Raw genomic sequence first — 26,298 nt, 5'->3', positions numbered from 1 at the left:
TGCTCTGTGCTAGTGAAGCAGGGTGGGTGGGCAGAGCCAGGAAAACCGCACAGCTTTGCAGGAGAGACGGGGAGGAACTGGAATTCCCAGGGGCCTTCTTGGAGGAAAGGGCTGAAGAGGGGGGAAAAAAACAAAAAGGGAAGGTGGGGGGGGCAGAGAAGGGGAGAAGATGAGTCAGCTGGCTGGCTGGGGAGGATACTCAGGAGGTAAGGAAGGAAGTGAAAAAGTCCCAGGAGGGTGGGAGTGGCGACTAGAATCTTTTTATGTTTCACGTTCATACGGGTCACTGTGAAACTGCCATTAGTGCCGTAGACCTGAGCTGCCTAATTAAAAACAAATGACTACTGGGGTTGTTTTAACACTGGAAACACATTGAGTATGAACTGAGGGTCAAATGCATGCACATTTCAAAGCCTACAGTGGGGAAAAGAGAAAAAATGATGTAAAATTCTCACCCACGATTACACTGATTACCTGTCACAGTATTTTTAACATAATAGATTCCGGCTGGACTAAAGCTAAAGTCACTTGTTTCTTTTTCTGTCTTTGTGGCTCTTCAGGCTACTAACAAGTTTAGAATTACATCATAGCTTGCCCTGCATTTCTTTTTTTGTTTGTTTTAAAGATGTATTTATTTATGCATACAAGAGCTGGGGCACAGGCCAGAGATGCGGGGGATGAGAGGTCTCACCAGAGACAGAGTGGGGAACGGAACAGGCAGACTGATACACACTGCTGAGGGGAGCAGCGGGTGAGACAGGCGACATCTGCTGGGCCATGTGGGTAGCTCCCTGGCCAGCTGGGGATCAAACTCGTGCTGCAGAGGCTGTGGATTGCTTCATAGCACGGTGCTTAATCCCTTGCGCCACCAGGGAGGCCCATGCTTGCACTGCATTTCTATGGGCAGTTCTGTCCACAAGAACCCTTTGTCTTCCCAACCTTCTGTCCACCACACATAGGCCTGATGTCAGTGGGAGCTTCGTGGGGATGAAGGAGTGGGTTCCAATTCTGGCTAAGGCTCTGGAATTGGGAAGACCCACTTGGCTGGCGAGGTGGCCCAGAAAAGGAATTAAACGCAGCACTGAGGAGCGTGGATCTAGAGGGATTCTGAGAAATCCAGGAATTTGCAGAATTCTTAGGAGAGGGGTTGGAGAAAATGATATTTAAATCTAAGAGGCAGGGAGAGCCTAGATTCCATATAGGGCTGGGAAAAGCAACAGAAGGGACCAGAATGTGGAAGGGGAAGAAGTACAAGTCAGAGGAGGAAGAGGAAGAGGAGGAAGAGGAAGAGGAGGAAAGGAACGAGGAAAAAGAAAAAGCTTGTTACAGAAAAAGGCTAGAGGAAATGCCTGGGCACATAATGAATAAGGGAGGGGAGGGAGAGAGCTTCACTTTTCATGTTATTTTTAAGAAGCGATGGAAACATGGATGGCGCTGGAAGGGATCATGCTCAGCGAAATAAGCCAGAAAGAAAAAGAAAAATACCGGATGGTCTCACTCATAGCAGGAATCTAGAAAACTTAAATAAGGGACCAGGAAAAAAGAATAACTATAAGAAAGAAAATATCAAAATCAACAAATAACTATGAACAAGAGACACTCTATGGAGGGTGGGGGCGGGGAAAGGAGGGCTTGGGGTGAAAATAAGGGGGTTGTAATTGTATGGGGAATATAAAAATAAAATTTAAATAAAAAAAAGAAAAATAAAAGAAGCGATGGGTGGGCCTCCCCGGTGGCGCAGCGGTTGAGCACTGGGTTGCGAAGCTGCCCGCAGCCTCTGCAGTGCCGGTTCGATCCCCGGCTGCTCCCCGGCCACCAGAGGAGGGTCCCACATGGCGCGCAGACCTCTCCTGCCGCCCGCTGCTCCCCTCAGCAGTGTACTTTGGTCCTTCTGCCTGCTCTGCTCCCCGCTCTGGCTCTGGTGAATTCTCTCACCCTCCCACGCTTCTGACTGTACCCAGTGCGTATATAAACAAAAACAAACAAACAAACAAATAAATAAAAACATGCCTCTATAAAAAAAATTCTTTAAAAAAAAATAAGAAGCGATGGGTATGCAAATAAAAACTTTAAAGAGAGGGAAAGAGACTTGGGGAAGGGACAGATTGGTTCAAGATGCTCAGGAAAGTGCCAGGCACAGAGAAGGGAGGGTGTCCCCAAGACTGGGGAGCCCTGGGAAGAGGGCTGAGGGGTCCACCAAATTTTGTAGCTGAAGGAAAGGCAGGAGGCTAGGGGAGAAAGGGGGCTCAAGAAAGCTCCAGGCTTTTCACGTCACAGGTCTGCTCCCATCATTCTGTACCTGCCAGTGGTAGATAAGTGGGACTCTCGGGCTTCAAGTGACCAGACCCTACCATGGCCGCCGCTGACTGGCCAGGGCAGTGAGAACCCCACAGCTGGGCCAATCACTTGTGCATCATTTGGGGGGGGGGTTGAACTTGAGCCAAGACCAGTCAGGTCTCAGACTGAAATGTGGAGCTAAAAGGTTGTGGGGGAGAGGAGGAGCTTCCAGATTTCCTGAGCACGGCTGCAAACAAGAACCAATAACGTGCAGAAAGTCTGAGATGAGCACAATTGACCCCAGTATGGAAGACGCAGAAAAGAAAGAGAGGGATCTGGGCTCCTGACAGTCTGTTTCCCTCAGTTGCTTTACAACGGGGTGGAACTATTCACCCCAGGTTATGGAAGTGACAATTAAGACAAGAATTGACTGGCCCCACAGCAAGTTTAGGGGTATAGTCTCCATCTGAACCTAGGGCCATCTGCTACTAAAACCAGGGCTGTTAATCATCCCCTAGGATACTGTTAGGTACTCCAGGGACATAAGAACCCCCCAACATTATACAGGAAGGTACTGAAAACTGCTCTCTGGAGAGAAGGGAAGCAGATAAGGTGAAATATGAGAACCAAAAGAACTGGGGAGGACGATGGTCCAAGAGAAATTCCCCCCTCAAGATGCTTCATTTCCGAGACCTTGAAGGTATGTATGTTTACAATATCTGGATGCTTTTTGTCTACCCCCTCCCCATACTAGAAAGGAAGCTTCAAGTAAATGGGCGTCTTAGGCATCTGGAACTGAGCCCAGTACATGAAAGGCATTCAATAAATACTTGCTGAAAGAAGAATGGATGGATGAATGTATAATTCAAAAACATTTTCTCCCCTATTCTGTTCTGTGTCCTAATAGCTCTACTTATTGCTCATGATTCTCCAAACCCAATATCCACCTTACACCTCCAGCAAACAGGACTGCTTCTGAACCCTGGTCAGAATTCACATCTCCCTTTAGGATTATGCTCTGGGAACCTGTGGTAGACAGAATAATGCTCCCACAAAGATATCCACAACCTAATACTTGGAACCTGTGGTTGACAGAATAATGACCCCTGCAAAGATATCCACACCCTGCTACCTAAGATCTGTGACGATGTGACCTCATGTGGCAAAAGCGAGTTTTCAGAGGTGATTAAATGGAGGTTCTTGAAATGTGGAGGTGATCCCAGATTCTCCAGGGAGGGCTAAGAGCATCATAAGAGGGGAGAGAAGGGGCCTCCCTGGTGGCGCAAGGGGTTAAGATGCAACCTATGAAGCTCTCTGCAGCCACTGCAGCATGAGTTCCATCTCCAGCCAGGGGTGTGACCCACATGTCACAGCAGACCTCTCCTGACTCGCCCACTGCTCCCCTCAGCAGTGTATTTCAGTCAATCTGCCTGTTCTGTTCCCCACTCTGTCTCTGGTGAATCCTCTCACACCCCCCCACATCTCTGGCCTGTACCCCAGTTCTTGCATGCATAAATAAATAAATCTTTAAAGAACATAAGAGGAGACAGAAGAGGAGATGTGACAATGCAGCATTTGGGTGATTCAAGGTCATGAGCCACAGAATGCAGGCGGCTTGGAGAAGCTGGAAAAGGCAAGAGAATAGACAGGAGTGGGAAGACAAGGAGTCAGCTCCTCTCATGTCTCTGAAGATTCTGAGCCTGATCTTATCAGAATTTCTGTTTGGTAAGTTATATAGTTGTCAAGGCAGAAGGATCTCACTTATGAATGGCTTGGTGGCTTGCTGGATAAGGTTAAAATGGTTAGACCATGATATGCAAGTCTACATTTGTACTAGGGCGCTGGCCCTGCAAACATTAGTGGTGGGTCTCCCCACAGTCCCGGTTGAAAAAGGAAAGTATATTACCAAATCCCCTGGTGTTAATAGTGCCTCAAGGGGGCAGGTAAGGGAGAAAGAGACAACACCTTGCAGGGATGATGTGGAACAGAGAGAACATTTCATTATAGGTAGTGATGTAAGAAAGTGCTGAAGCTCTCAGTATCAGAAATAAGAGGCATGCAGGGAAAGCATGGAGAGGAGCCACAGAGAAATGGGAGCCAAGAGATGATGTGACCCCAGGAATTGAGAAAGAGGAGATAAAGCTGGAGAAGGAAAAGTTTCAATAGAGAAGCTATAGGGCCTCCCCTGGTGGTGTAGTCGGTTGAGCCCAGCACTGTGGGGCTGTCCGCAGCCTCTGCTTCGCCCGTTCCATTGTGACCGGCCAGTGAGGGTCCCACATGGCACAGCAGACCTCTCCTTTTTGCGCCCGCTGCTCCCCTCAACGGTGTATTTAGTCAGTATGCCTGTTCTGTTCCCCACTCTGTCTCTGGTGAATCCTCTCACCCTCCTGCGAATCTGGCCTGTACCCCGGTTCTTGTATAAATAAATAAAAATCTTTAAAAAGAGAGAGAGAAGCTACAAGGCAGTAAACACAAATTACACAAGGGCTAACATACCCATTCCCAGCTTCTCTGGCAGCTAGGAGGGGCCATCTGACACATTCTGAGATACAGCTATAAGTTTCTGAGACAGGCATACCCCTCCTAACAAACACACAAAAGGCAAAACTTTTTGAGAGGAAAATCCTTCCTTCTTTCACTCTTCCTCTTCCTTCCTGCCTGGAACCAAACTGTGCTCCAAGAGGAGGATAGCAGCCATCTTGTGACTATGAGGCAGTCATTATAAGCATGAAGTGTTGGAGGAACAGTAAGGAGCAGACTCTGAGAATGATGTCCTGAATGAACTCTGCCCCCTGATATTTTTTTTTCCCAAAGATTTATTTATTTATTAATTTTTAAAAAAAGATTTATTTATTTATTTATTTATACAAGCACTGGGTACAGTCAGAAGCGCGGGAGGGTGAGAGAATTCACCAGAGCCAGAGCGGAGAGCAGAATAGGCAGACTGACGAAATACACTGCTGAGGGGAGCAGCCGGCGGCAGGAGAGGTCTGCGCACCATGTGGGACCCTCGCCCGGTGACCAGAGATCGAACCGGCGCTGCTGAGGCTGCGTGCAGCTTTGCAGCCCAGCGCTCAACCGCTGCGCCACCAGGGGAGGCCCTATTTATTTATTTATACAAGCACTGGGTACAGTCAGAAGCGCCGGAGGATGAGAGAATTCACCAGAGCCAGAGCAGGGAGCAGAACAGGCAGAAGGACTAAAGTACACTGCTGAGGGGAGCAGCGGGCGGCAGGAGAGGTCTGAGTGCCATGTGGGACCCTCGCCCGGTGGCCGGGGATTGAACCAGCGCTGCAGAGGCTGCGGGCAGCTTTGCAACCCAGCACTCAACCACTACGCCACCGGGAAAGACCCCCTGATATTTTTTAAAGGTTTATTTATTTATGCATACAAGAGATGGGTATAGGCCAGAGGTGCGGGGGTATGTGTGTAAGAGGATTCACCAGAGACAGAGTGGGGAGCAGAACAGGCGGATCTACTGAAATACACTGCTGAGGGGAGCAGTGGGTGAGACAGGAGAGGTCTGCTGCGCTGCGTGGGTCAGCTCCTTGGCCAGGGACAGAACTCATGCTGCAGTGGCTGCTGGCATCTTCATAGTGCTGAGACAACCCCTTGCGCCATGAGGGAGGCCACTGCCCCCTGATTTTTTACAGATTCCATCCCATCTCCATGCTGAAGCAATCTCAGGCACCTAGAATTCCAATTCCCAGCAAGCCATGAATCTGACTACCTGAATGGGGGTCTGCTGGGAACTAGGGATAAAGTTTGGGAGCCATGCTTGGTATGTAACTGAACATATGTGAGCTGAGGCTCTCTTGCTTTTTCTGCATTTCAACTTGTACCCTAATGTCTCAACTCAGATGGCTTTACTCTCTTTCTCTGTTCTCCCTTTTCTCATTTCCCTTATAAATAAACCTCTTTTTAAAAATTTTCTCTGTGTGCCTGCTTTTGGGTCTTGTCCTGCGTTCTTTTGTTTTTTTAAAGATTTATTTATTTATGCATACATGAGCTGGGGTACAGGCCAGAGGTGCAGGGGGTGAGAGGATTCACCAGAGACGGAGTGGGGAACAGAACAGGCAGACTGACTGAAATACACTGCTGAAGGGAGCAGCAGGGAGACAGCAGAGGTCTGCTGCGCCATGGGGGTCAGCTCCCTGGCCGGGGATCCAAGTCAGGCTGTCATGGTGAAAGCGCTGTCTTAACCCCTAGGCCACCAGGGAGGCCCTCACCCCTAGATTTCTTATTGTGAGAGGTTAAAAAAAAAACAACAACCAAGTTTTGCTGACTACTGCTATTAAATGTAGGAATAGAGTTGGTGCTCTTTAAAAAAATCTGTAAATGAATGAGTGACTTGCACATTTCCACAAAGCCCAGCCTTCCCTTCTGTAACTGGTTCTTAGCAACACCCCTGTGTCTTCATGCTAACCTATCATTTTACTGAAACTATATTGATTTCTTGAAAAGAAGCCATGTTGCGTTCTTTCCTTGCAGTCCAATTATTCTGATCAAGCCAGAGGGATAAGAAAGACGCGGCTAAGAATGGCTGTTTGAGGGGTGAGCAGAGGGTGGGCCATGGGGAAGGTGACCTAGGGGACATAATAGCCTCACAGTCCCCATTACACCACTCTCCATCTGATTACACCCCCCTTCATCCATTTTCCACGTGGCAATCAGAGGGTTCCTTAAAAAGAGAGCTGAGATCACACTCCTCCCTCTCCATAAAGTACCCCTCCCCATGGCTTCTCAATACCCTTTGAATAAAACCCAGCCCTGGTTTAGTCCTCATCTCATCTGGGCTCTCTGACCTTCAGCCACCTTGACCTTCTTCCCCTGATCAGCCAAGACCACTCCAGGGTCAGGCCCTTTGCATACCCTGTTTCCTCTACCTCAAGGCACTGCCTCTGAAAGTCCACCAGGCTCTCTCTCTCACCTCCTTCAGGGGTCTGCTCAGGTCACCTCCTCCAAGAGGCCCACCATGAACACCTTGGTGACTAGATCCCAGCTCAGTTGTGCTCAAGTTCAACATCACTCTCTGAATAATGAGGCAGGTTTTTCTGCTTGAACACTTATCATTTATTTCCCACTTCTAGACCCAGAGCTCTCTGAGGGTAGAAATTTGTGGTCTGTTTGCTCACTGCCTGGCATAGAACAGGGGTTAAGAAAATAAATGTGTGCTGAATGACTAAGGAAAAGGGAGAGGGAGGCAGTTACTGTGTTCAGCATTTTTCTCACCTTGGATTGCACTTTGAGGCTTGAATTTAATCTTATCTCTATGATTTGGGAAACTGATGTTAAAAAAACAAAAAGCAACATAACCCAAGTATTCATTCCACTGAGTTCAGATGTAATAACAGTAATAGTAATAATAGTGGCAGACACAATATGCCAGGTGCTATTCCAAGTGTTTTGCATGGGTTGACTATTAAGAATAACAATGATAAGCTGTCAGCTGATAATCATAACGGTAATAATTCTTATAACAACGTTATGAAGTGGGTCCTTTTGTTATCCCCATTTTACCAAGAAGGAAATTGAGGCTCGGCGAGGCTGAGTAACTTGCCCAAAAGCCACACAGCCCAAAAAGGGGCAGAAACTGCATTTCAACCACAGCAGTCTAGCCCTAGAATCCGTAACTGGATCCCTGAAAACATCACCTCTAATCCTGGAAGGGGGTAGTCACTGCCACCCTCAAGACCTCTTAGACTGATTAATGATCGGGATCCCTGGCCAGTTGGATCTCCGGGGCATCTTCAGGGTTCCCATCGCTTCGCCCCGCCCCTCCGCCCCTCCCCCCCCCCCCCGCTCCTATCCCCGCCCCCGGACCAGCCCCAGGTCTCGGCCCCGCCCCCAACCCCGGCCTCAGTCTGCTCTGACCCTGCCTTGAGTTGAGTGAGCGCCTCCTCTACTCGCGGCTGGTTGTAGCGCACCATGTAGCTGTGCATGTCAGGGTAGTTGCTGCGGATGTTCTTCTCCGTGGACCCGTTAGGCACTGTCCCAAACTTCAGGGGCGGATACTGCTCCTGGGGTCGCTGGAACTGGAGCAGATTGAGAGGTTATTGTGGTCCCCACCCTGTGTGCATCTGAGTAGAGAATGTCTCCCTCCAGATGCTCCATTCTGGGGGACACCCACCAAATGGCAGACACAGCCCAGTCCAGAAGTGTTTCCCATCCTTGCTCACCGTGACCTACAGCAGCAAACACTTCTCTACTCCCCATCCACACATCCATCTGCAGATGTATATACATATGCACACTGGAATGTCTACTGATACACAGGTAGACGTCTCGAAATATTTCATACCCAGCCTGGCCTGACTGGACCATGGTCCAATCAGTTCTAGATACAGAACTCAAGAGGGATCCCTGAGCTCTGCCATGAGCCAGGCATTAACCGGTCACTAGATCAATCATGGGCCACCCCAGGGGTGGGGGCTGGCATGGCCGGGGCAGAGGGCAGTGGCTTTTTCCAATCCATACGTGAATAGTTCACTATTTTAACAACAGATAGAGCCAGATAGGAGTGTGCTAGCTGTGTCAAGTGCAGACAAGAATAACAAAAGTTTTGCAAAACACATTCACGCTTACTATATAAGATGTCGTCAAACATACTTTCTATTCTATTCTATTCCAGTCCATTAACAAAAAATGCTTGTTGCCTGCCAGTGAATCAGCTTCCTCCTATCAGGCCACAGTACCCAATGAACCACTGTAGTCTCTATGCCTGCCTCACTGACTACCAGTCCTGTGCTCACAAGGAAGGGAGTGCCGGCCATAAGGGAGTGAGCATTTAGAGTAATGTAACAGAGTAATTTTATGTCTGTTGAACTTAATACATAGAAATTGAGCTTTGAATTTTGCATATCTTGGTTTTTTTATTTTTTTAAAGATTTATTTATTTATGCATGCAAGAGCTGGGGCACAGGCCAGAGATGCAGGGGTGTGAGAGGATCCACCAGAGACAGAGCAGGGAACAGAACAGGCAGACCGACCGAAACATACTGCTGAGGGGAGCAGTGGGCGAGACAGGAGAGGTCCGCCTCACCATGTGGGTTGCTCCCTGGCCGGCCGGGGATCGAACTTGTGCTGCAGAGGCTGTGGACCGCCCCACAGTGCGGTGCTCAACCCCCTGCGCCCCAGGGAGGCCCCCATATTATGGTTTTAAATTTAATTTTTGCCTGGTCATTCATTTCGATTGCATTTTTCAAGCATGTTGGCTCCGCTGGGTCAGAAATTTCAAAAACCAGCCCTTCATCAGTGTGAGGGAAACACCGGTCTATAAGATCCCATTTGACACGACTGTCCCTAGAACATCTGAGGACACTCTCTTCCCCTGAGAATTTTTAACAAGTCACTGTGAAACATACCTTTTCTCCTCCAGAACATTCCATTCAGCCATTCTGGCACTCTGTCTAGGAAGAAACCTCAGGAATCCCCCTTTGGCCTCCCACATGGCAAGCTGTGACCTTCTAGCCCAGCTCCTTAGCCCTCCCACCCCTAAAACACGCACCTTTCTGTCACTGAGCCCAGACACGGTGTCCACGTACTCCTCCTGGATCATGAAGGCAGCCAGGTTGGCTGTGTAGCTGGCGAGGAAGATGACGGCGAAGAAGGCCCACACCAGCACCATGATTTTGCTGGTGGTCCCTCGGGGGTTCTCCACAGGCACTGAGTTATTGAACACCAGGGCCCAGAGCAGCCAGATAGATTTCCCAATGGTGAAGGTTGAGCCGCCAGGGCCTGCAGGGGGCCAGGAGTGGGACATGGACCCCAAATCCCTTCTGCTCAATGAGGGAGTAGAAAGAACTATAATTTCCAGTGGCCCCCAAGGCCTCTGCCCCCTCAGGAGGCACAGCTCTACCCAACCCCAGTTTTGCTGGGAAATGTAGTTCTATCTGAGGTCCAGGCACTCCAAGGAAGGGAAATGGAAAAGGGGACTCACGCTTGCCAGTGGCCAGGTTGCGGTTGTAGCCGACAGGACTGAGGTACTCAAAGATGAAAACGGTGACAGCAACCACCGTGAGGCACATGACGAACATCATCACCCACACGGCGGGGCTGTAGGGCTCTAGGGGTAATGGGGGTATGTGGTTATGGCTCAGCCAAGTTAAGGATTGGGGGAGGGAATCAACACAGGTGGAAAGGCACAGGGCAGGTTGGAACCTGTCTTACTTTATCCCCTTGCCAAGTTCTGCATCTAGTGGAAGATGGGAGAGAGTCTCTCTCAAAGACAGCCATCGTAGTCATCTCTGAAACTGTCTTCTACATGTTTCCTGAGCCCCAGACCCAAGTCTCCATTTCTTCAGTCAGGAGGCCAGCCCCGCCCTCCCCCTCCCCCCCCACCACTTTCCATTCATCATGACCCCCACTGAGCCTAGCACCAAATGCCAGGCTCCCCATCTTGAGAGCCCCGCAGTCCAATGAGTCATAGATTAATCTCCCTCCCCACCATTTGCCATACTCAGCCCCTCCCCACTCTCGCTCCTCAATGTATGCGTTCCCAATCCCTTGCTCCCAGCCCCTCACCTCTCTTGCTACCTCAGCTTGTCCATTCTCAGCCAACATGGCTCAGACCTCATCCTCTACCATGACACATCTCCCAGTAATTCCCCTCCAGCCCACCTCTCCAGGGCCCTGGAGGCTCTTTCTATACCCAGATATGACACCGTCTCTCCTCTTTACCTCACGAGACCTTCCTTTGGTTCCCCAGTTCCTCAGAACAAAGTCCTCGCCCCTAAGTCTTGCTTCCACTCTTCTCTCCAGCCTGGCTCTCTCTTAAAATCCTACTGCTTTGACCACTCAGGACTCCCAGCTCCCTCTCTGAACCATACCCTCTCTGCCTCTGTTTTCAAGGCCTCCCTACCAGAGGCTCCACCGTGACCTGTCCTTCAGAAAAGCTGATGTCCACGTGTCCCTCCTCACACTGCCTCTAGGAGTTGACTGACAGTAAACCCAAATCACCATTTCCTTGAGATTGGTACCGTGTGACTTGACCTCTTTGAGCCAAATGCAAGTGACCAGGACTGCACAGTCACAGCAGGGTCACCACCCTGGATTGTCACTGTGGTATCTGGGGACATGTCTATCACCTCTACTGGACAATTCTGTGGAGTATAAACGTGACCTTGTCACTTCCCTGCTGATGCAGAGGACCCACGTGGTGCCTCTCAGGGTGCCGGGCAGAGACCTTGGGGCAAAGAGGAGGCCACAAGAGACATTGTTGGGGACCAAGAGAGAAAACAGAACACAAGAGAAGGATGTCCCTTTACCCCATCGCTCCCCTGCCATGGAGCTTTGCTCAGACTTCAGAGAACGAGAGAGCTCACATGAGCTGGTGTGCTGGGCCCCTTGCACACATCTCCTCAGTCTCCTCCATGCTCAGGCAATGAGATCTCTACCCAACCCAACTCAAAGCCACCAACCCAGCTGGGTGTCAGCTTCCATATCACATCCCATGCCTGTCTACTGTCTTACCCTCGCTACTCTCTCCCAATCCCACACTCACATTCCCTATGCCCAGACTACTCAGCGGCCTCCTCAAAGGCCTCCTTCCTTCACAGAGCAAACAGTGGAATATTTTAAAACCTAAATATGATCATAATGGCACAATGAATAAACCTTAACCTACCTACAAGGGCCCCAAGCAATCTGTCAACCTCATCTCTCATCCCTCCCACTCCCTCACTCCCTGTCTCCAGCCATATAGGTATCCACATAGCTATAAGAACTCCACCTGCATTCCCATGTTGTGTCTTTTGCCCATCCAGTTCCTTTTCCAGCCAAATCCATGCAGGATTGAGTTACTACCACAGAGGCACCTGACCACCCACCCATCCTCTCCATCTCTTTACTCTAGCTGACTTTACTGTAGTACTGATCACCAGCTGAAGTGATTTTGTCTCAAATCCCTATAAGACTTTATATTTTGTCTCTCCCATCAGGTGGCAAGCTCTTAGAGGACAAGGATTTATGTGCAGTCCAGAGTCTGGCACAGAGTAGGTGTTCAATATACAGTGATGTGTGAATTGAACCCTTACCCTGTGCCAGAACTATGTCTTTTCCTCAAATATATATATATATATATATATATATATGTATATATATATGTAGGCTTGGGTTTTGTGGGGGGGTCTCAAAGAAATACAAAATTGTGAATACAAAACCATGGCCTTGAAGGAGCTATGTAAGAGAAGTATCCTGAAATTCAAGCTTCCCTGGTTTTCTGGTAGAATCACTTCTGATTGGGCAATTCTCCTAATTTACAGTTTGGGAAACCGAGATTCAGAAGTGAGGTCACTTCATTGGAGTCACCTAGCTGGCACGGGCAATGCCAGGAACCGAATCTAGGTTTTCTAACCCCAGGATCCACGTGGGTGGCGACAGCTGTCCCAGGCTCACCAAGGAAGGCAGAAGGGGACACGGTGCCATTGCTGCGTGCCACCATGACGCTGATGCCGGTCTCCACGAAGGGCACAGAGAAGTCTACGATCTCGGACCGCTCCTCGTTGATGGTGAGAGAGCCGATGGCCATGTCCGCACGCTGGTAGAACACCTGGGATGAGGATGTGGAAGGGGTGAGGGAACAAGGTTGACTTGGGGAAAGAGGCAGGCGTGCAAGACAGGCTCCAGGAGACCACTGAGAGGGTGAAAGAAAGGGCTAGGAGAATGGCGGGGTGGATGAGGAGGTGCGGAGTAAAGCAGGAGTGGTGGAGATGAGAGCAGAAGGAACAGTAGAGGGAAGAGGTGGTCCGGGGTCGGGTCCTGCTGGTGCATGGTGGCTTTGGGCCGCTTCCTCTAGGCCCCGCCCCTCTCTGCTAGGAGCTCAGCCCTTAGCCCCGCCCCCGCCCCATGTCTTGCCTCCTGACCCCGCCCCTCCCCAAGGCGGACGCTCCTTGCAGCTTCGTCCCTTCACAAACGAGCATTTCCAGCCTTTGATTACGCCCCTCCAGCCTCCAGTCGCCCTGGGGACCCGTCCTCTCAGGACACAGGTTCCACCTCTTGGCCCCGCCCCTTCTGATCCAGAAGCTTCCCGGTCCCGCCGGGTTCCTCACCTGTCCTGCCCCCGCGCCTCCCACCCAGATCCCTGCCAGCCTCACCTCCCCTATCATGCCGTTCCAGACGCCGTCAATCTTCTTCCCGTGCTTGCCGTTGGTGACCAGGTAGAGGTCATAGCTGAAGCCGATGGTGTGCGCCAGCCGCTTCAGAATGTCGATGCAGAAGCCCTTGCAGCACCGCTTTTCTGGGCGGGGGGCGTCCGGCGGAGGGCTGCGGGGAGTGAGCAGGCTTGGGGACCTCGGGGACCCCGCCTTAGGCTCTCCCATAAGGTTAGGGTAGAGGGGGAGAGACTGGCAGCAGCTAAAACCAAGATCGCGCTTTCTGGGGGAAACTGAGGCTCAAAGTAGTTAGGTGATGTGTCCAAAGTGACCAAGCTGGAGGGCTCTGTGTGCCCTGGGTCCCAAGGGAGGAGGGGGCCGGAGCCAACACTAATTTCTGGGGAGAAGGGTTCTGAAGCCGGAGCTCCTGGATCCCCGGCTGTCACCTGTGGGTGCGGTTGAGCTGGCTCCGGCAGGGGACGGAGTCTCGGATGCAAGTGCCACTGATGGGGTCAGCAGGCTCCACGATTACAAAGGGCCTTTCCTCCAGAGTGGCCACCATAAGGTGCTGCGTGTCGTCCACTGGTTGCAGGAAGCGTCCATAGCGGGACCACAGCGGGTATTTGAGGCGGAGAGTCTGCTGCTCCCAACTGCCCACCTTGGCCAAGAGAAGGACATTCAGGCTTTCTGGGGGAACATTCCAGCCTGCCTTTCATCTGGACCCAATTCTGACCCAGGAGCCAGGGTCCTATATCCCTCCTCCCCCTAGGACCCAGAAGGCCCTGCCCCCTTCAGACCCAGGTGTCTGGGTTTCCAGTCTTTCTTTGTCAGAGTCCAAAGCCCCCGACTTCAGCCCCCTCCTCTGCGGGACCCAGAACTCCCGGCCCTCTCCAATGCCTGGAATTGGGACTGGGACTCACCACCTCCCAAGTCCTATCTCTGGTGAGGGAGATGACCACGAGGGAGGGGTTCACGAGGAAGCCGTCCTCATTGAAGGAGTAATCCCGGTTATCCCAGGTAATATTCATGAAGTACCTGCGGGGGAGCCAGGGAGGGGGCATATGGGGACTTGAACTGAATCTGGGCGCTGAAGGGAGAGAAAGTCCTCTTTTTACAGGCCAGCACCAACCTCCAGCTGGAATTACACTCCAAGGTTTTGAAAACCCAAATATATGTCTTCTCTGCTCTGCCCTCTCCCCTCAGCTGTCAAACTGACAGGGTCCTAGACCTTCAGCTTGGGTTTGAGGCCCAAGAGACCCTGCGTGTTCTGACCCTGCCTGCCTCTGCAACCCCATTTCTGATCAATTCCTACCTTCAAACTCTTTATATCCAACGCATTTTGTGCCCCAATATGGCATGCAAAGTGTCTCCCAAACATCTCAAGCAGTGTCCTATCTAGGCTCTCACATGCGTTCTCGCTACCTTCTCATTCTGACCTCGTCGGGACCAATTTTTATGTCATCAAGACTCAGCTCAAGCATCCCTTTCTCTGGGAAGAAGCCCCAACAAGATCTGTGGACTCCCAGCCACCTTCACTATACAAGGATGTCCTGTGTTCTAAATGCTTCTCATATTGTCCCAGTTCCTGGGCTGGACCCTCACCTTCCCTGCCTAAATCATCAGTCCCCCAATCCCATTCTCCTGCTCCTGGGATCTCTGCTGTTCTCTGTCCTCACAGTCCTCCTGGACCCCCACCCCAGCCTCCTGCCTGGCTTTCAGCCTCCAGTCTGTCTCCTTCAGTCTTTTCCCCACTCTACCCAGAGAGGGGTCTTTCAACACCCCAAATGGAGTTTCCCCTCTCCCCCATTCATAGGTCACCCATAGTCCATAGTCCCCCAGTGCCCTGAAACAAAGTCTCGAGCTAGTGTGCATGGGCCCTGTGGCCTAAGCCAGTCTATGCCTCCAGCCTCATTGTCCCCCCTGACCGTAATTCATCTGTCTTCATCTGCTCTGAGCTATTGTGGCTCCTTTGCACCATCCTTTTCCATGGCCTGAAATAATCTCTATTTCTCATGAAGTCCCAACTGTTCTTAGAATAAAATCCAAACCCTTCATCTGACCTACCTGCCTTATGTGAAATGGACTCCCTGTGTTTCTCCATCCCTAGTTTCACTGCCCCCCATCTTGCCCATTATGCACTAGCCAAACTGACTTTAATTTAGGCTCCCAAGCATGTGATTTCAGCCCCAGGACCTTTGCACCTCTCCTTTCTCTTCATATGGATCTTCCAAGCAATCATCTCAATCTCTTTGCCCATTTGCTGACCCTACCTAGACTAGTATGCTAGGCATTTCTTTTCATAGTCCACCTGTTTTATTTTCATCTCAGAAATGATCACCTGCTGATATTTTCTGCTTTCTTGTTTGTTCACTGCTGGTCTCCTCTATAAGATTGTAAACTTTGTGAAAACCGTGACATCATTCACTGCTATATATTCTTGTGCCTAAAGCTGGCTTGGCACTTAGTAAACTTTCAATAAAGGGCCTTTCAACAAATGAACGAATGAACAATTCACCCTTTTGGTCTCCCCGACTCCAGAGTCTGACTCATGACACACACAGCTTAGTTTGGAAGGTTGACTGGGGCCAATGAAATTCCTCTCTTGGCCAGATGTTGGCTGTGAGGTTGCGGGGGATGTATGGTGGACAGAAATGGGCTGAAATTATGAGTACTAGGAAAGAGCAGAAATTCTGGGGAAGTGGTGATAAGAGAAAAACTGAACAACTTCTGGGAGTGAAGAGAGAGAGAGAAACCCCCCACCCCTGCCCCTGAGAAGCAGACAGAGTAAGAGATGAAAGAGTAGCTGGTCCCCAGATTTGGCCTCAAGTCCTGATGTCTAGGTTTCTGTGCATATTTATCTTTCCAATAAACCTGCCTTTCCCTGAGAAAACCTGAATGGACTCTGCTTCTTACAGCCTGGCTTAGACAGCATTCCTCCTGGTGTTCCCACAATGCCATGCCACCTCCATTATTACAAGGAGCATGCTGTGTTGTCATTATCCCCATCCCTGTCACCATCCCTATAGCACCCTTCATTCTTTGAGGAGAAGTCCTAGTCTTATTCATCTTTTTGTGCCCTGTGCCCAGCATGATCCATAATTCCTGTGGGCACTCAGTAAGTATTTATGAACAAGGGAATGTTTCCTCACTGTCTTGCCGTTAGATCCCGATTCCCAACCCATCTGTTCTCGGTTCTCCTCCCTTAGATATTCTTCTGCACCTGTCACCTCTTCCCAAGTTCAACTCATCCTCCTTTCAAAATTTAAGACCTCCCCTTCCACCATTCTGTCACCAAACTCATCAATTTCTTACTCCCAAAACTTCCTGTGTTTGAAATGCTGTTTTCCACCAAACCCTGTTCCCCTCTTGTAAAATAACAGCATGTGAGCTGGGCACACACTGGCCCAGCTAGAGTCAACATCCCAACCCTCCTTGCAGATACAATGCGAACAGGGGCATTCAAAATCTAACAGCAGGCACTAGCCAATCAGACTCGATGTCCAACCAATCCAATAGGAAGAAACTGTAAACTACCAATAAGCCCGTGTCTATGTCTCACCAATGGGATGTAAGACTTATCACTTCCACCTTGCTTGCCCAAAAGGAAATTGCTCGCTCTCTTTTCCTCTTTTCAGGAGCTACACTGTAGACATGTGCACCATTCAGCATTGACAGTGCAGAAAGGAGATGGCAGAGCAACAAGTTGGGAGGATCCTGGGTCCCTGAATGATCACATGGAGCAGTGGAGTCCCCAATAATCTGGACTGTTCATCTCTGGATTGTTAAGTGAGAAAGGAACAAACTTCTACCTTGTTTGGGCCAATTGAAATATTGGATATTCTTGTTACTGGAACTCAGATCATACTCTAACCAACTGTAAGACGTCTTGATTTAAAATCATTAAACTGTGACAAAATGTGCATCTTAGTATCATGAAATACGGGAGTACAATTACTGTCTGTTAGGTCCTTCTTCCAAATTATCTGATTTAACCCCCAACAGGAAACCCAGTTATACCCATTTTACAGAAAAGGAAAATGAGAATCTGAGAGGGGAATGTAATACATTTGATCCATTCAGCCAGGGAATACCCCAGGTATTCAGGTTCTAGAGCCTTCCCACATCCTTCCCATACCAGTCCCACTCACCTATGTAGACTCTCCCCTCGGTGGGTGCGGTTCTGGGCACGACAGTCATGGCCGAGCTCAGGCAGGAAACCGTAGTCACGCAGTAGGGCCTGGGCACCTCTAGCCACAACAGCCACCCCAGCCGCCACACGCCGAGCCAGGTCGTCCCGCCAGCCAGCTGAGCGCACTGCAAACAGCCCTGCAGGCAGTGGGGCACCTCCTGGCAGAAGAAGGGGCTCCCCAGGGGCTCCTGAGCCCCCGCCTCCAGCCAGTTGGGGCCCCACCATGAACCAGACGTAGCCAGGCCCAGTGAGGCCAGCCTCCTCGGCAGCCCGGAACACGGGCTCAGCCTCCTCACGGGCACAGAAGAGCAGGCGGATCTGGGCACTGACACTGCGGAGCTGGGCACCCAGCACTGCCTCGCCCGCCCCAGGGTCCAGCGTCAGTGCCCCACGATGCTCCCAGCCCACCAGGCTGCCATCAGTCAGCACCTCAATGTAGGACAGGAAGGCCCGGTGGCCAGGGGCACGCGTGGTCACAGCTACAAAGGATGTCCAGTCATACTCCTCCAGCACCTCAAAGATGACCTGAAGCTGCTGCTCCGTGGAGGAGCCCAGTTGCAGGAAGGTGGAGCCCTTCTCCTGCGGGAGATGAGGAAGATGTCAGGATCCCTGATGTGGAGAGCAGGCTCCCAGCAATCCATAAGGAACCTTGAACAGTCAACAGCTGGTCAAGAGGGGACCCCAACTGTTAAGGAGATTGGCTTCCAATGGCCCACTCGGGTCACAGTTCTCAACATGCCAGATCAACTAGCTCTTCACCAAACCCATCTTCTTTTTCTGCTGGGCCACAGAGCTGGACCAACATTAGGTTCAGCCATGTGAATAAGTTGGAGACTCATCCATAAAAAATCTGTCCCCCATGCACATTGCTCTGTTCCCTGTCTGAAGGCTGATGCAGAAGCCCCAGAAGACTGCTGTCTCAGAGGATTTCAGAGCTGCAAGAGGGAGAAGCCTGAGTCTCAGAGTCACCACATGGAGGAGAGCCACGCCAATCATGAACAGCAGTCTGAATTTTATATGTGTGAGGAACACCCTCTTACTGTGTTAAGGTACTAAAACATGGGATTTACCTGTCAAAGCAACTAAAGTTACCTTAGTTAATATACATACCATCCAGGGAGAGGAACTACAGCATCCACTGAGAAAGACTACATTTCCCAGCATTAGTGAGCATTCTGAAGACCCTGAATCTTCCAACTGGAATGGACTTTCCTTTCTCTGATTTTGCTTTTACCTCCCTGTCTCTTCTGTCTGTTTCCTTTGCTGAACACACTTTCTTAATTACAGTTCTAAATGTAGGTGTGTCCTGCTATTCCTTTTTTCTTCTCTGTCTTTTCTCTCTGGTAATTTCATTCAGAGCTACGGATTTAAATAATATTGTCTCCCGCAGTCTCCAGTATGGCAGCCATTAGTCACCTATGACTATTCACATTTGCACTAACTACAAGTCAAGTGCTCAACAGCCACAAGTCATTGAATGCCTATCACACTGGATCACCATCGGCAGCAGATACAGACCATCTTCAATATTGCAGAAGGTCCTGTTGCACAACCAGATATGTTGCTGACTCCTATCCTCAGTCACAACCTAGCTGGGGAACTCCAGAGAAACCTATCACCCTTTCTACTCAACAACCCCCCTTAGATTTCCAAGAGGTATCTCAAAATTAGCGTGTCAAAGAGAATTCTCAGTGCCCATTCCCTAAAACCAGCTCCCTGCTGCTTTTCTCTATTTTTCCTGTTGCTCAGTCCCCAACTCTAAGTCATCCTTTCCCTCCTGCTCACATCCAGGCATATCCAAGTCTTCTCAACTTTATATTCAAAACACATCCCTTTGTCCATTCCTCTCTCCTGCTTTTGTTATAACCTTGTTGTCACCACTTTTTTGCCTAGATAAGGACCATAGCTTCCTAACCCATCCCTGCTTATTCTCACATATTCCCATCCATTTTCTCCACATAGCAGCCAAAGTTATCTTTTCAAAATATTAATTGGATCATCTCCCTTCTTGGTTGAAAACTTCCCAATGATTCTATCTCAGAATCAAAGCCAAATTTGCATGAACTGACCTCATCTCGCACCACCCCCACCTCTTTGCTCTTCCTCAAATATATCAAGTTCCTTCTGGCTTCTGACTTTGCCTTTAGCTGTCACCTCTCCTGGGGACACTTTTCTCCTGTTCCTCTTGACAGCCCCACCCAATTCCTCAGGTCCAGCTCGGTTTTACCTCATTCCCCCCCCTTCCACCCTAAGCCTCCCCTGACCAGCGTCATTTATGGAAGCCCCATCCTTGGCCATTACCTTTCCACCAAGACAGATTTTGCTTTCTGTTACTCATTTTGCCTTTCTCCCCATCAGAATGCAGGCTCCATAAGAGCAAGGGCATTGTCTTCTTTTTATTTTATTTTTTTACCTTTCACAATTGTATTCCCCAGAACCTAACACAGCCCTGGCACAGGATCAGCCTTCAATAAATCTTCCAGTAATGCAATGAAAAGAGCAAACGGACTTTCTCCCTAGGCATGTGACTGTGGTTATATGCACAGGGAATAGAGCAGTTGTCCTGAAGGGATGAAGTCTCCCAGAACACAGTGAGAACACTTCAGCAGGTGTACTGAGAGGACCCCATTCTCATTATTTAATGGGGCTACAGATCTGGACCTGTGAGGACCATTCTTTCTTCCATCAGGACACATAGAGGGCACTGCATATCCCAGAAGGCAATGGGTGGGCACTGAGCTGGCCACAGTGCCAGCCAGCAATGAAACAGTGCAGCCTCACTTGTCAGCAGCAGTCAACAAGGGAACACATTTCTTGCTATGCTATGCACACGGCAGCCAGGAAGTAATAAGCACACCTCCTAGCTTTACCACCTATAAATCTCTAGACAACCCCGTTGCAAAGAAAAGAAACTTCAACAGCAGCCCTTCCCAGAAGACTCTAGACAGAGAACTACTAAGCTCAGAATGCGGTAGTGACCCTAGTTACAAAGCCACTAGCCCTCAGAGCAGGGAACTGTGGAGATATAGGGCTTTACTCACTCAGGATGTCCCCATGGGCCAGGGAGTCCCATCCCTGAGTGGGCCCCACCGTTTCTTAGCAACTCCTCTCAGCAGACCCCTTCTCCTCAGTTCCGACACCAGATGCCGGTCCTTTGCTGCCCTTCTCATCCAGAAGTCCACTCCAGCTGTCTCCTCCTGGACCCTCAAAGGCAGACCTCTCTCCAGGCCACAGTCAGCTCCAGCTTCTAGTCACCCCTTGCAGGTCTCCAGTTCTGTCCTCTTGGCTGGGCCTGCCTCAAGTGTAGGCAAACTCCTCCCAGGCCCACTCTGGATTCTCCCATATCTGGGTATGGCCCTGCCCAACTCCCACTCCCAGGGCAGTCTTTCTTCCTAGCCTGATCCATTAGGACTTATTGAGCCAGGATCCTGCCTCTTCTGTCACCTCACCCTCACTGCTTAGGCCGCCCCTTCCCTGATTCACCCCTTCCTTGACTGGCCTCACCCTAAACCCAATTCTTCTGTAGTCTTTGCTGTTGATCTACCCCTTTCCAGCCCACCTCTCACTAAGAACTTTTTTCCTGCTCATACGCCTCCCCCGACCCTGACATTCCACAACTGAGCTCTCTCAGACCCTGCACCAAGGAAAGCCCCAGAGCAGACCCCGCGCCTTCTTTAGACCAGCCGCGTCCCTTCATGTAAGCTCCGACGTTTACCTGGACCAGACAGCCACCATTAGGCCCCACAGCGTCGGAGATGCGGGACCCTCCAGGCCGGCCCCGCCCCCTCCAGCTCCCGCCCACCAGGTGGTTCAGCCCCACCCCTGGCCTCTGGCCCCGCCCCCGCCCGCCGGGCGCGCGCACCTTGGGCGTGAGCACGAGCGCGGCGCCGCCGTGCACGGCCACGATGGGCAGCGAGGTCTGCGCCGACAGGAAGTCCAGGATGGGCGCGACGGCGGGCGCGCGCGAGTCGTCCTCGAAGACCACGCCGTGCACGCGCAGCCCCGACAGCAGGTCGCAGAGCTGCAGCACGAGGCTGCGCGGGTCCGAGCCGTTGAGCACCAGCGCCACCGGCCGCACGTCCAGGCCCGGGCTGCGCACGGCCGCCGCCACGGCCGGGCCCAGGCGCGCCGCCTCGCTCGCGTACGCTGGCCCCGAGAACACGAGCGCCACGTTGAGCGGCCGCGCCCCGCCGGGCCCCCGCCGACCCCGCCGGCCCCGCCCGGTCCCGGCGCCTCCTCCGGGAACGGGCTGGCACACGCTAGCGCCAGCAGCAGCAGCATCTTAGCGGGGCCCGAGGGCCGCCGGGGCCACCGGCGCCGCGCATCGCCTGCGGGCCCCGCCGGGCGGCCTCTGAGCGCCCCGGCCGGGGAGGGACACGGACGGGGAGACACCGGGAGCGGAGAGACCCAGGGATGGAAGCCACAGGAGAAGAGGAGACGCAGGCAGGGAGAGACGTGGAGTTAGAAGAGGGAAAGGTTGGGGCGATAGACACGGGGAGACAGGGACGAGACAGGGACGTGCAGAGATGGAGGGAGGGAGAGACACAGACAGGGAGAGACACAGGGAGATGTACAGATGCAAGGAGAGACAGAGACAGGGAGAGATTTAGGGGGAGGGAGAGACACCGAGATGGAGAGATACAGACACAGAGACAGCAAAGGGAGAGAGGAGAGACAATGGGGGGGGGAGGAAGTGGGAAATGTGGTGACAGGGAAGATATAGAGGTAGCGAAAAGGGATGGACCAGGTGAGGACAAAGAGACAGGGCAGATGGAAAACAGACCCACAGAGATAGAATAGGAGCAGAGGGAGACCCAGGGAGAAAGAGAAATGGTTTCACAGAGAGAGAGAGAGAGAGAGAGAGAGAGAGAGAGAGCGCAGCGGGAGTAAGGGGAGAGGTGGAAGGAGAAACAGGCCAGGACAGAGACACTCAGTGACAGAGATAGGGAGACATGGGAGAGAGAAATAAGACAGAGGAAGAAATAGGGAATGATAGTGAGGCAGGGAGAGATGCAGAGATAAAAGACGAGAAAGTTGGACAGAGAGAGGAAGATGACGAGAACCCAGGAAGACGGAGACCCAGACCCCAAGGCCACCGCCACACACATGCACACACACAAGAGACGAGGAACATGCAGAATTAGAGACGGAGGGAGGAGATGGGTAGAGCAGACCGAAAACACAGGAAGACAGAAATAGCGAGGCGAGGCAGAGATCGAGACCCCCACCCGGGAGGTGCCCAGCACAGACATGAAAGGAAGACCGGGAAGGCAAGTGGCAGGAGGGAGCAAGAATAAAAGGAAGAAAAAGTGAGGGGAAAAAAATGAGAAAGGGAAAAGGGGTCAGGTGTGTGGGGGGGGAGAGAAAAAGAGAAGAAGAAATTAGTGGGGCACCCCAGGGGGAGACAGTGCCCCTGTGACCTTCCCCCTCATCTCCACCCCCACCTCCAACCATTTTTGTCCCCTTCCTCCTGTCCTTGACCCCTCCCCATTCTCAATGAGGGTGAGTCAAGGCCCAGGCTGGGCTAAGGGTTTGGGGGCACAGCTGTGGAGAACTGGGGGGTGGGGGTCCCTGGATCCCAGCCCAGAGTAATTTAGTAAATTAGAGGAAACAGCATCTCTTCCTGTGTCCCCTGTTGAATACTAGCTGCCTGGGGGTGGTCGGGCTGGGAGCCCAGACTCCTGGGTCCTGGGTCTGAGGGAGAAGAAGGTGGGGGACCTAGGCTCCTGGTTGCCAGAAAGAACTTGGAGGCTGCACAGGGTGGGTGGGCTTGCTGAAGGGGCCAGGGGCCAGACAGGGAAGAGTTTTTCTCAGCTGTCAATCAGGTGCCAGTTCGGTTGCCATGGTAGCATGGCCTCATCCGCCCCACAGCCAGCAGGGTGGGGGAAAGGTCCACATCCCCTCCCCTGCCTAGAAACCCTGCCCTGCCCCCACCTTCCCAGAGATCCTGGGCCACTTCTCCTCAGGCAAGGGAGTCTGGGGCTCTTAACATTCCTGTCCCAAATCCTGGTTCCCCCCTCCCCACTCTCCCTGCCCCTCCTTTTCTCTGCCCTTCCCCAAGCAGCTGGCTCAATCAGTGCTCAGAATAGCCCCCCCTTCCTCAGCCCCAAAATAACCCACAGCTGTGGCCTGGCCCCCGCGGGGTTAACACTCCCTCTCCCCTCCCTTCCTGGTGGCTGCTTACCCCTCAACCCCTCCTCTGCCTCCCTCAGACCCACCCCTGCCTGGCCTCTGCCCAGGGGACCCTGCAAAGGCTCAAGAGGGTAGCTGGGGGTTCCACCCTACTCAGGAGGCTGGATGCCCAGGCCTCTCCATGAGGGATTTGAAGTGGTAGGCTCCCACCCCTCTAGGGACCAAGAAAAGACATCCCCAGCCACTAGGGGACTCTGGAGGCTCAATCCCCACAACCTGCACCCTTAGGAGATCACAAAGTCCAAGCTCTCAGTCTCCACCACCTCCTGAATCTCAGTCTCCATCTCCATCCACAGGGGGGCTAAGTCCAGGACCTGTCCTCTGCCCTCTCAAGGACCTAGGAAACAGCCCACGCATGCTCCTTCCTCCCTCGGACACAGAAGTCCTATCCAACTTCTGCCTGAAAGACACAGGAGTCCTGGTCCTCTGGCTCCCCTCTTGCCCCCAGACTCAGGAACCAGGTGCCCAACCTCCTCTTTTCCCAAGAACCACAATCCCAGGCCCCCAGCTCTCTCCCTCCTTAAGGATCCCCTTTTTGTCTCAAACCCATCAGTCCCAACATCCTGGGCACCCCCCCCTCCCCCCGCAACTCCAGCCTCCCCAGTTTCCCCACTCGGCTCCTGTACACAGCACAGCCTGTCCCCAAGCTTAAGAGGAGGGTGCCAGCGATTCCTGGGGTGTCCCTGTCCCCCTTGTTGCCCCCCCCAATTCATCACAGAACAGACTAGAGGCCACTTTGATCAACAGCCCGCGGCCCCCCCCCCCCCCCCCCCCGTCGTGTTGCGGAGGGCGGGCGTCCTGTCCCCCCCACCTCACAGGGTTCCCTCCCCACCCTAATCCTGGTGCTCAGGAGAGGCTGGAAGGGTACTACAGAACCTTGAGGAAGGGGTGGTAGCTTGGCATGAGGGGCGCAGATGGGGGGGGTCTGGATGCCCTCAAGGTCCTTGGCAGGGGTATTAATAGCAGACTCATAGCTCTGGGGAAGGAGGGGAGAGCTAGAGCAGGGAGGGAGAGGGACGGGCCAGCGAGGGGGGAGGTTGATGCGGCCAGGGGGGTGCAGAGGGAAGGTGAGATAGAGAGGTGGGGGATAGATATGGGGTAGCAGGCATATGGGGCTGGGAAGAGGGAGCAAAGCATCAGAGAAATGGGGTACTAGGTGGTCTGAGGTGTAGAGACCCAGAATAAAGGGGTTCAAAGAGGGAAAAAGGGGGGGCAGTTGAGTCTCCGAGAGACGGGGAGCCAGGAGGGGAAAAGACCCTTACTTCCCATTCAAGCCCCTTCCTTCCCTGAGGCCCCTGTCCAACTTTCCCAGTGCGGGCTCTGGGGGTCCACATTCTTACCCCCTACCACGACCTTACCTTTTCATGACCCTGTTCTGTGGGGGCGGTTTTTGGGGGGCCAGGACCGGAACCGGAGTCCAGCAGACCGAAAATTCGGCAGAGGGCTCAGGGAGCTGATGGGGGGGCAGGCCCTGGGGTGGCAGCGGCGGCGGCAGTGGTGGTGGTGGCGGTGGCGGCGGCAGCGGCGGCAGTGGCGGCAGCAGAGGCAGCGGCAGCGGCGGGGACCTCCTGCCTGTCCCTGGCTCCAGCTCGCCCTCCTCTTCTTCGGTCCGTCCTGCCCTGTCTGTCCCCCAAGGTTGCGGCCACCCCGGCTAGGCGAAGACGCCGCTACACATGTTGCGCTGGAAGTTGGGCCCCGGACATTGCAGAGGCTGTCGGGGTGTCCTCTCTCCACCCCGACCCCGTGGGGATCCCCCTCCGCCCACCTGGGGTGCCCCCCTCTGCCGCTTCAGCCCCAGCTCCTCCCCCAGTCCATGTGTCCAGTCCCGCCTCTCCCTGGCTCACTCGCACCCCCCTTTGTGCCCTCAGTGCCTCCCCCCGCCAGCGTCTGTGTCTGTCTGTCTGTCTGGGTCACCTCTGAAGCTGGTGGCGGGCGTGTGTTGGTGTGCAGGGAGGGAGACTGTCTGTGTGGGGAACTGCTGGCCCCTACCTCGCTTGGCCACCTCCAGACCCCCCCTTAGGGCCCCCACTCTCAAGCACAGGCAGGAGCACACACACAGACACACACAGCCCACACGCACAACCTCACTTCACTGGGATTCCCCCTTAACACCCCCGTAGCTCGAGGGGGGAGACACATACACACACAGAGTGGGTGCAATGGGGGCCTGGCTGCCACTGCTGCCCAGAGCTGTACGGACAGACAGGAGGACACAACAGCCGGGGACGCCAGACGCCCGGCCGGCCGGACGCAGGCGGGAGGCACAGAGCCCAGGTACACACCATCCATCTGGGTTTGGGGGGCTGGGGGAGGGTACTGGGGGGCCCACGACACCCAGGCAGGCAGCTCAGAGTCTCCCGACAGACAGACCCCTCCCTCCCTCAGCCTCTGCAGCCCTGACAGACACACCCCCCCCACCAGCCCAGCCCCAGACACCAGGACACACAGATCCTCACCGGGCAGATGGCAGACACACGAGAGACCCCTGGGGGCCTGGCGGACCCACCCAAGCGACACCCCCAGGCTGGGCACCAGTGGCTGAGGAAGGCA

The 26,298-nt window shown here is 52.7% G+C and overlaps 1 protein-coding gene across 1 annotated transcript in view; it reads right to left on the bottom strand.

The window, feature by feature from the left end:
- Window positions 1–21,881, bottom strand: part of GRIN2D (glutamate ionotropic receptor NMDA type subunit 2D) — a 35,579-nt gene extending 13,698 nt beyond the window's left edge. Inside the window, 11 exon segments of the mRNA XM_037516897.2 lie at window positions 8,152–8,312; window positions 9,785–10,014; window positions 10,217–10,342; window positions 12,673–12,826; window positions 13,371–13,539; window positions 13,814–14,025; window positions 14,288–14,402; window positions 17,516–18,135; window positions 21,419–21,750; window positions 21,753–21,851; window positions 21,854–21,881. Coding sequence (XP_037372794.1) covers window positions 8,152–8,312; window positions 9,785–10,014; window positions 10,217–10,342; window positions 12,673–12,826; window positions 13,371–13,539; window positions 13,814–14,025; window positions 14,288–14,402; window positions 17,516–18,135; window positions 21,419–21,750; window positions 21,753–21,851; window positions 21,854–21,881 — 2,246 coding nt within the window.
- Between the last annotated feature and the right edge of the window lie 4,417 nt (window positions 21,882–26,298).

The sequence above is a fragment of the Talpa occidentalis genome, unplaced genomic scaffold (assembly GCF_014898055.3).
Source record: "Talpa occidentalis isolate TD23 unplaced genomic scaffold, MPIMG_talOcc4v2.1 talOcc4.17, whole genome shotgun sequence".
In the NCBI taxonomy this organism is placed as follows: domain Eukaryota; kingdom Metazoa; phylum Chordata; class Mammalia; order Eulipotyphla; family Talpidae; genus Talpa; species Talpa occidentalis.
The sequence above is the reverse complement of the archived record's forward strand: the minus strand, read 5'-3'. Positions and strand labels throughout refer to the sequence as shown.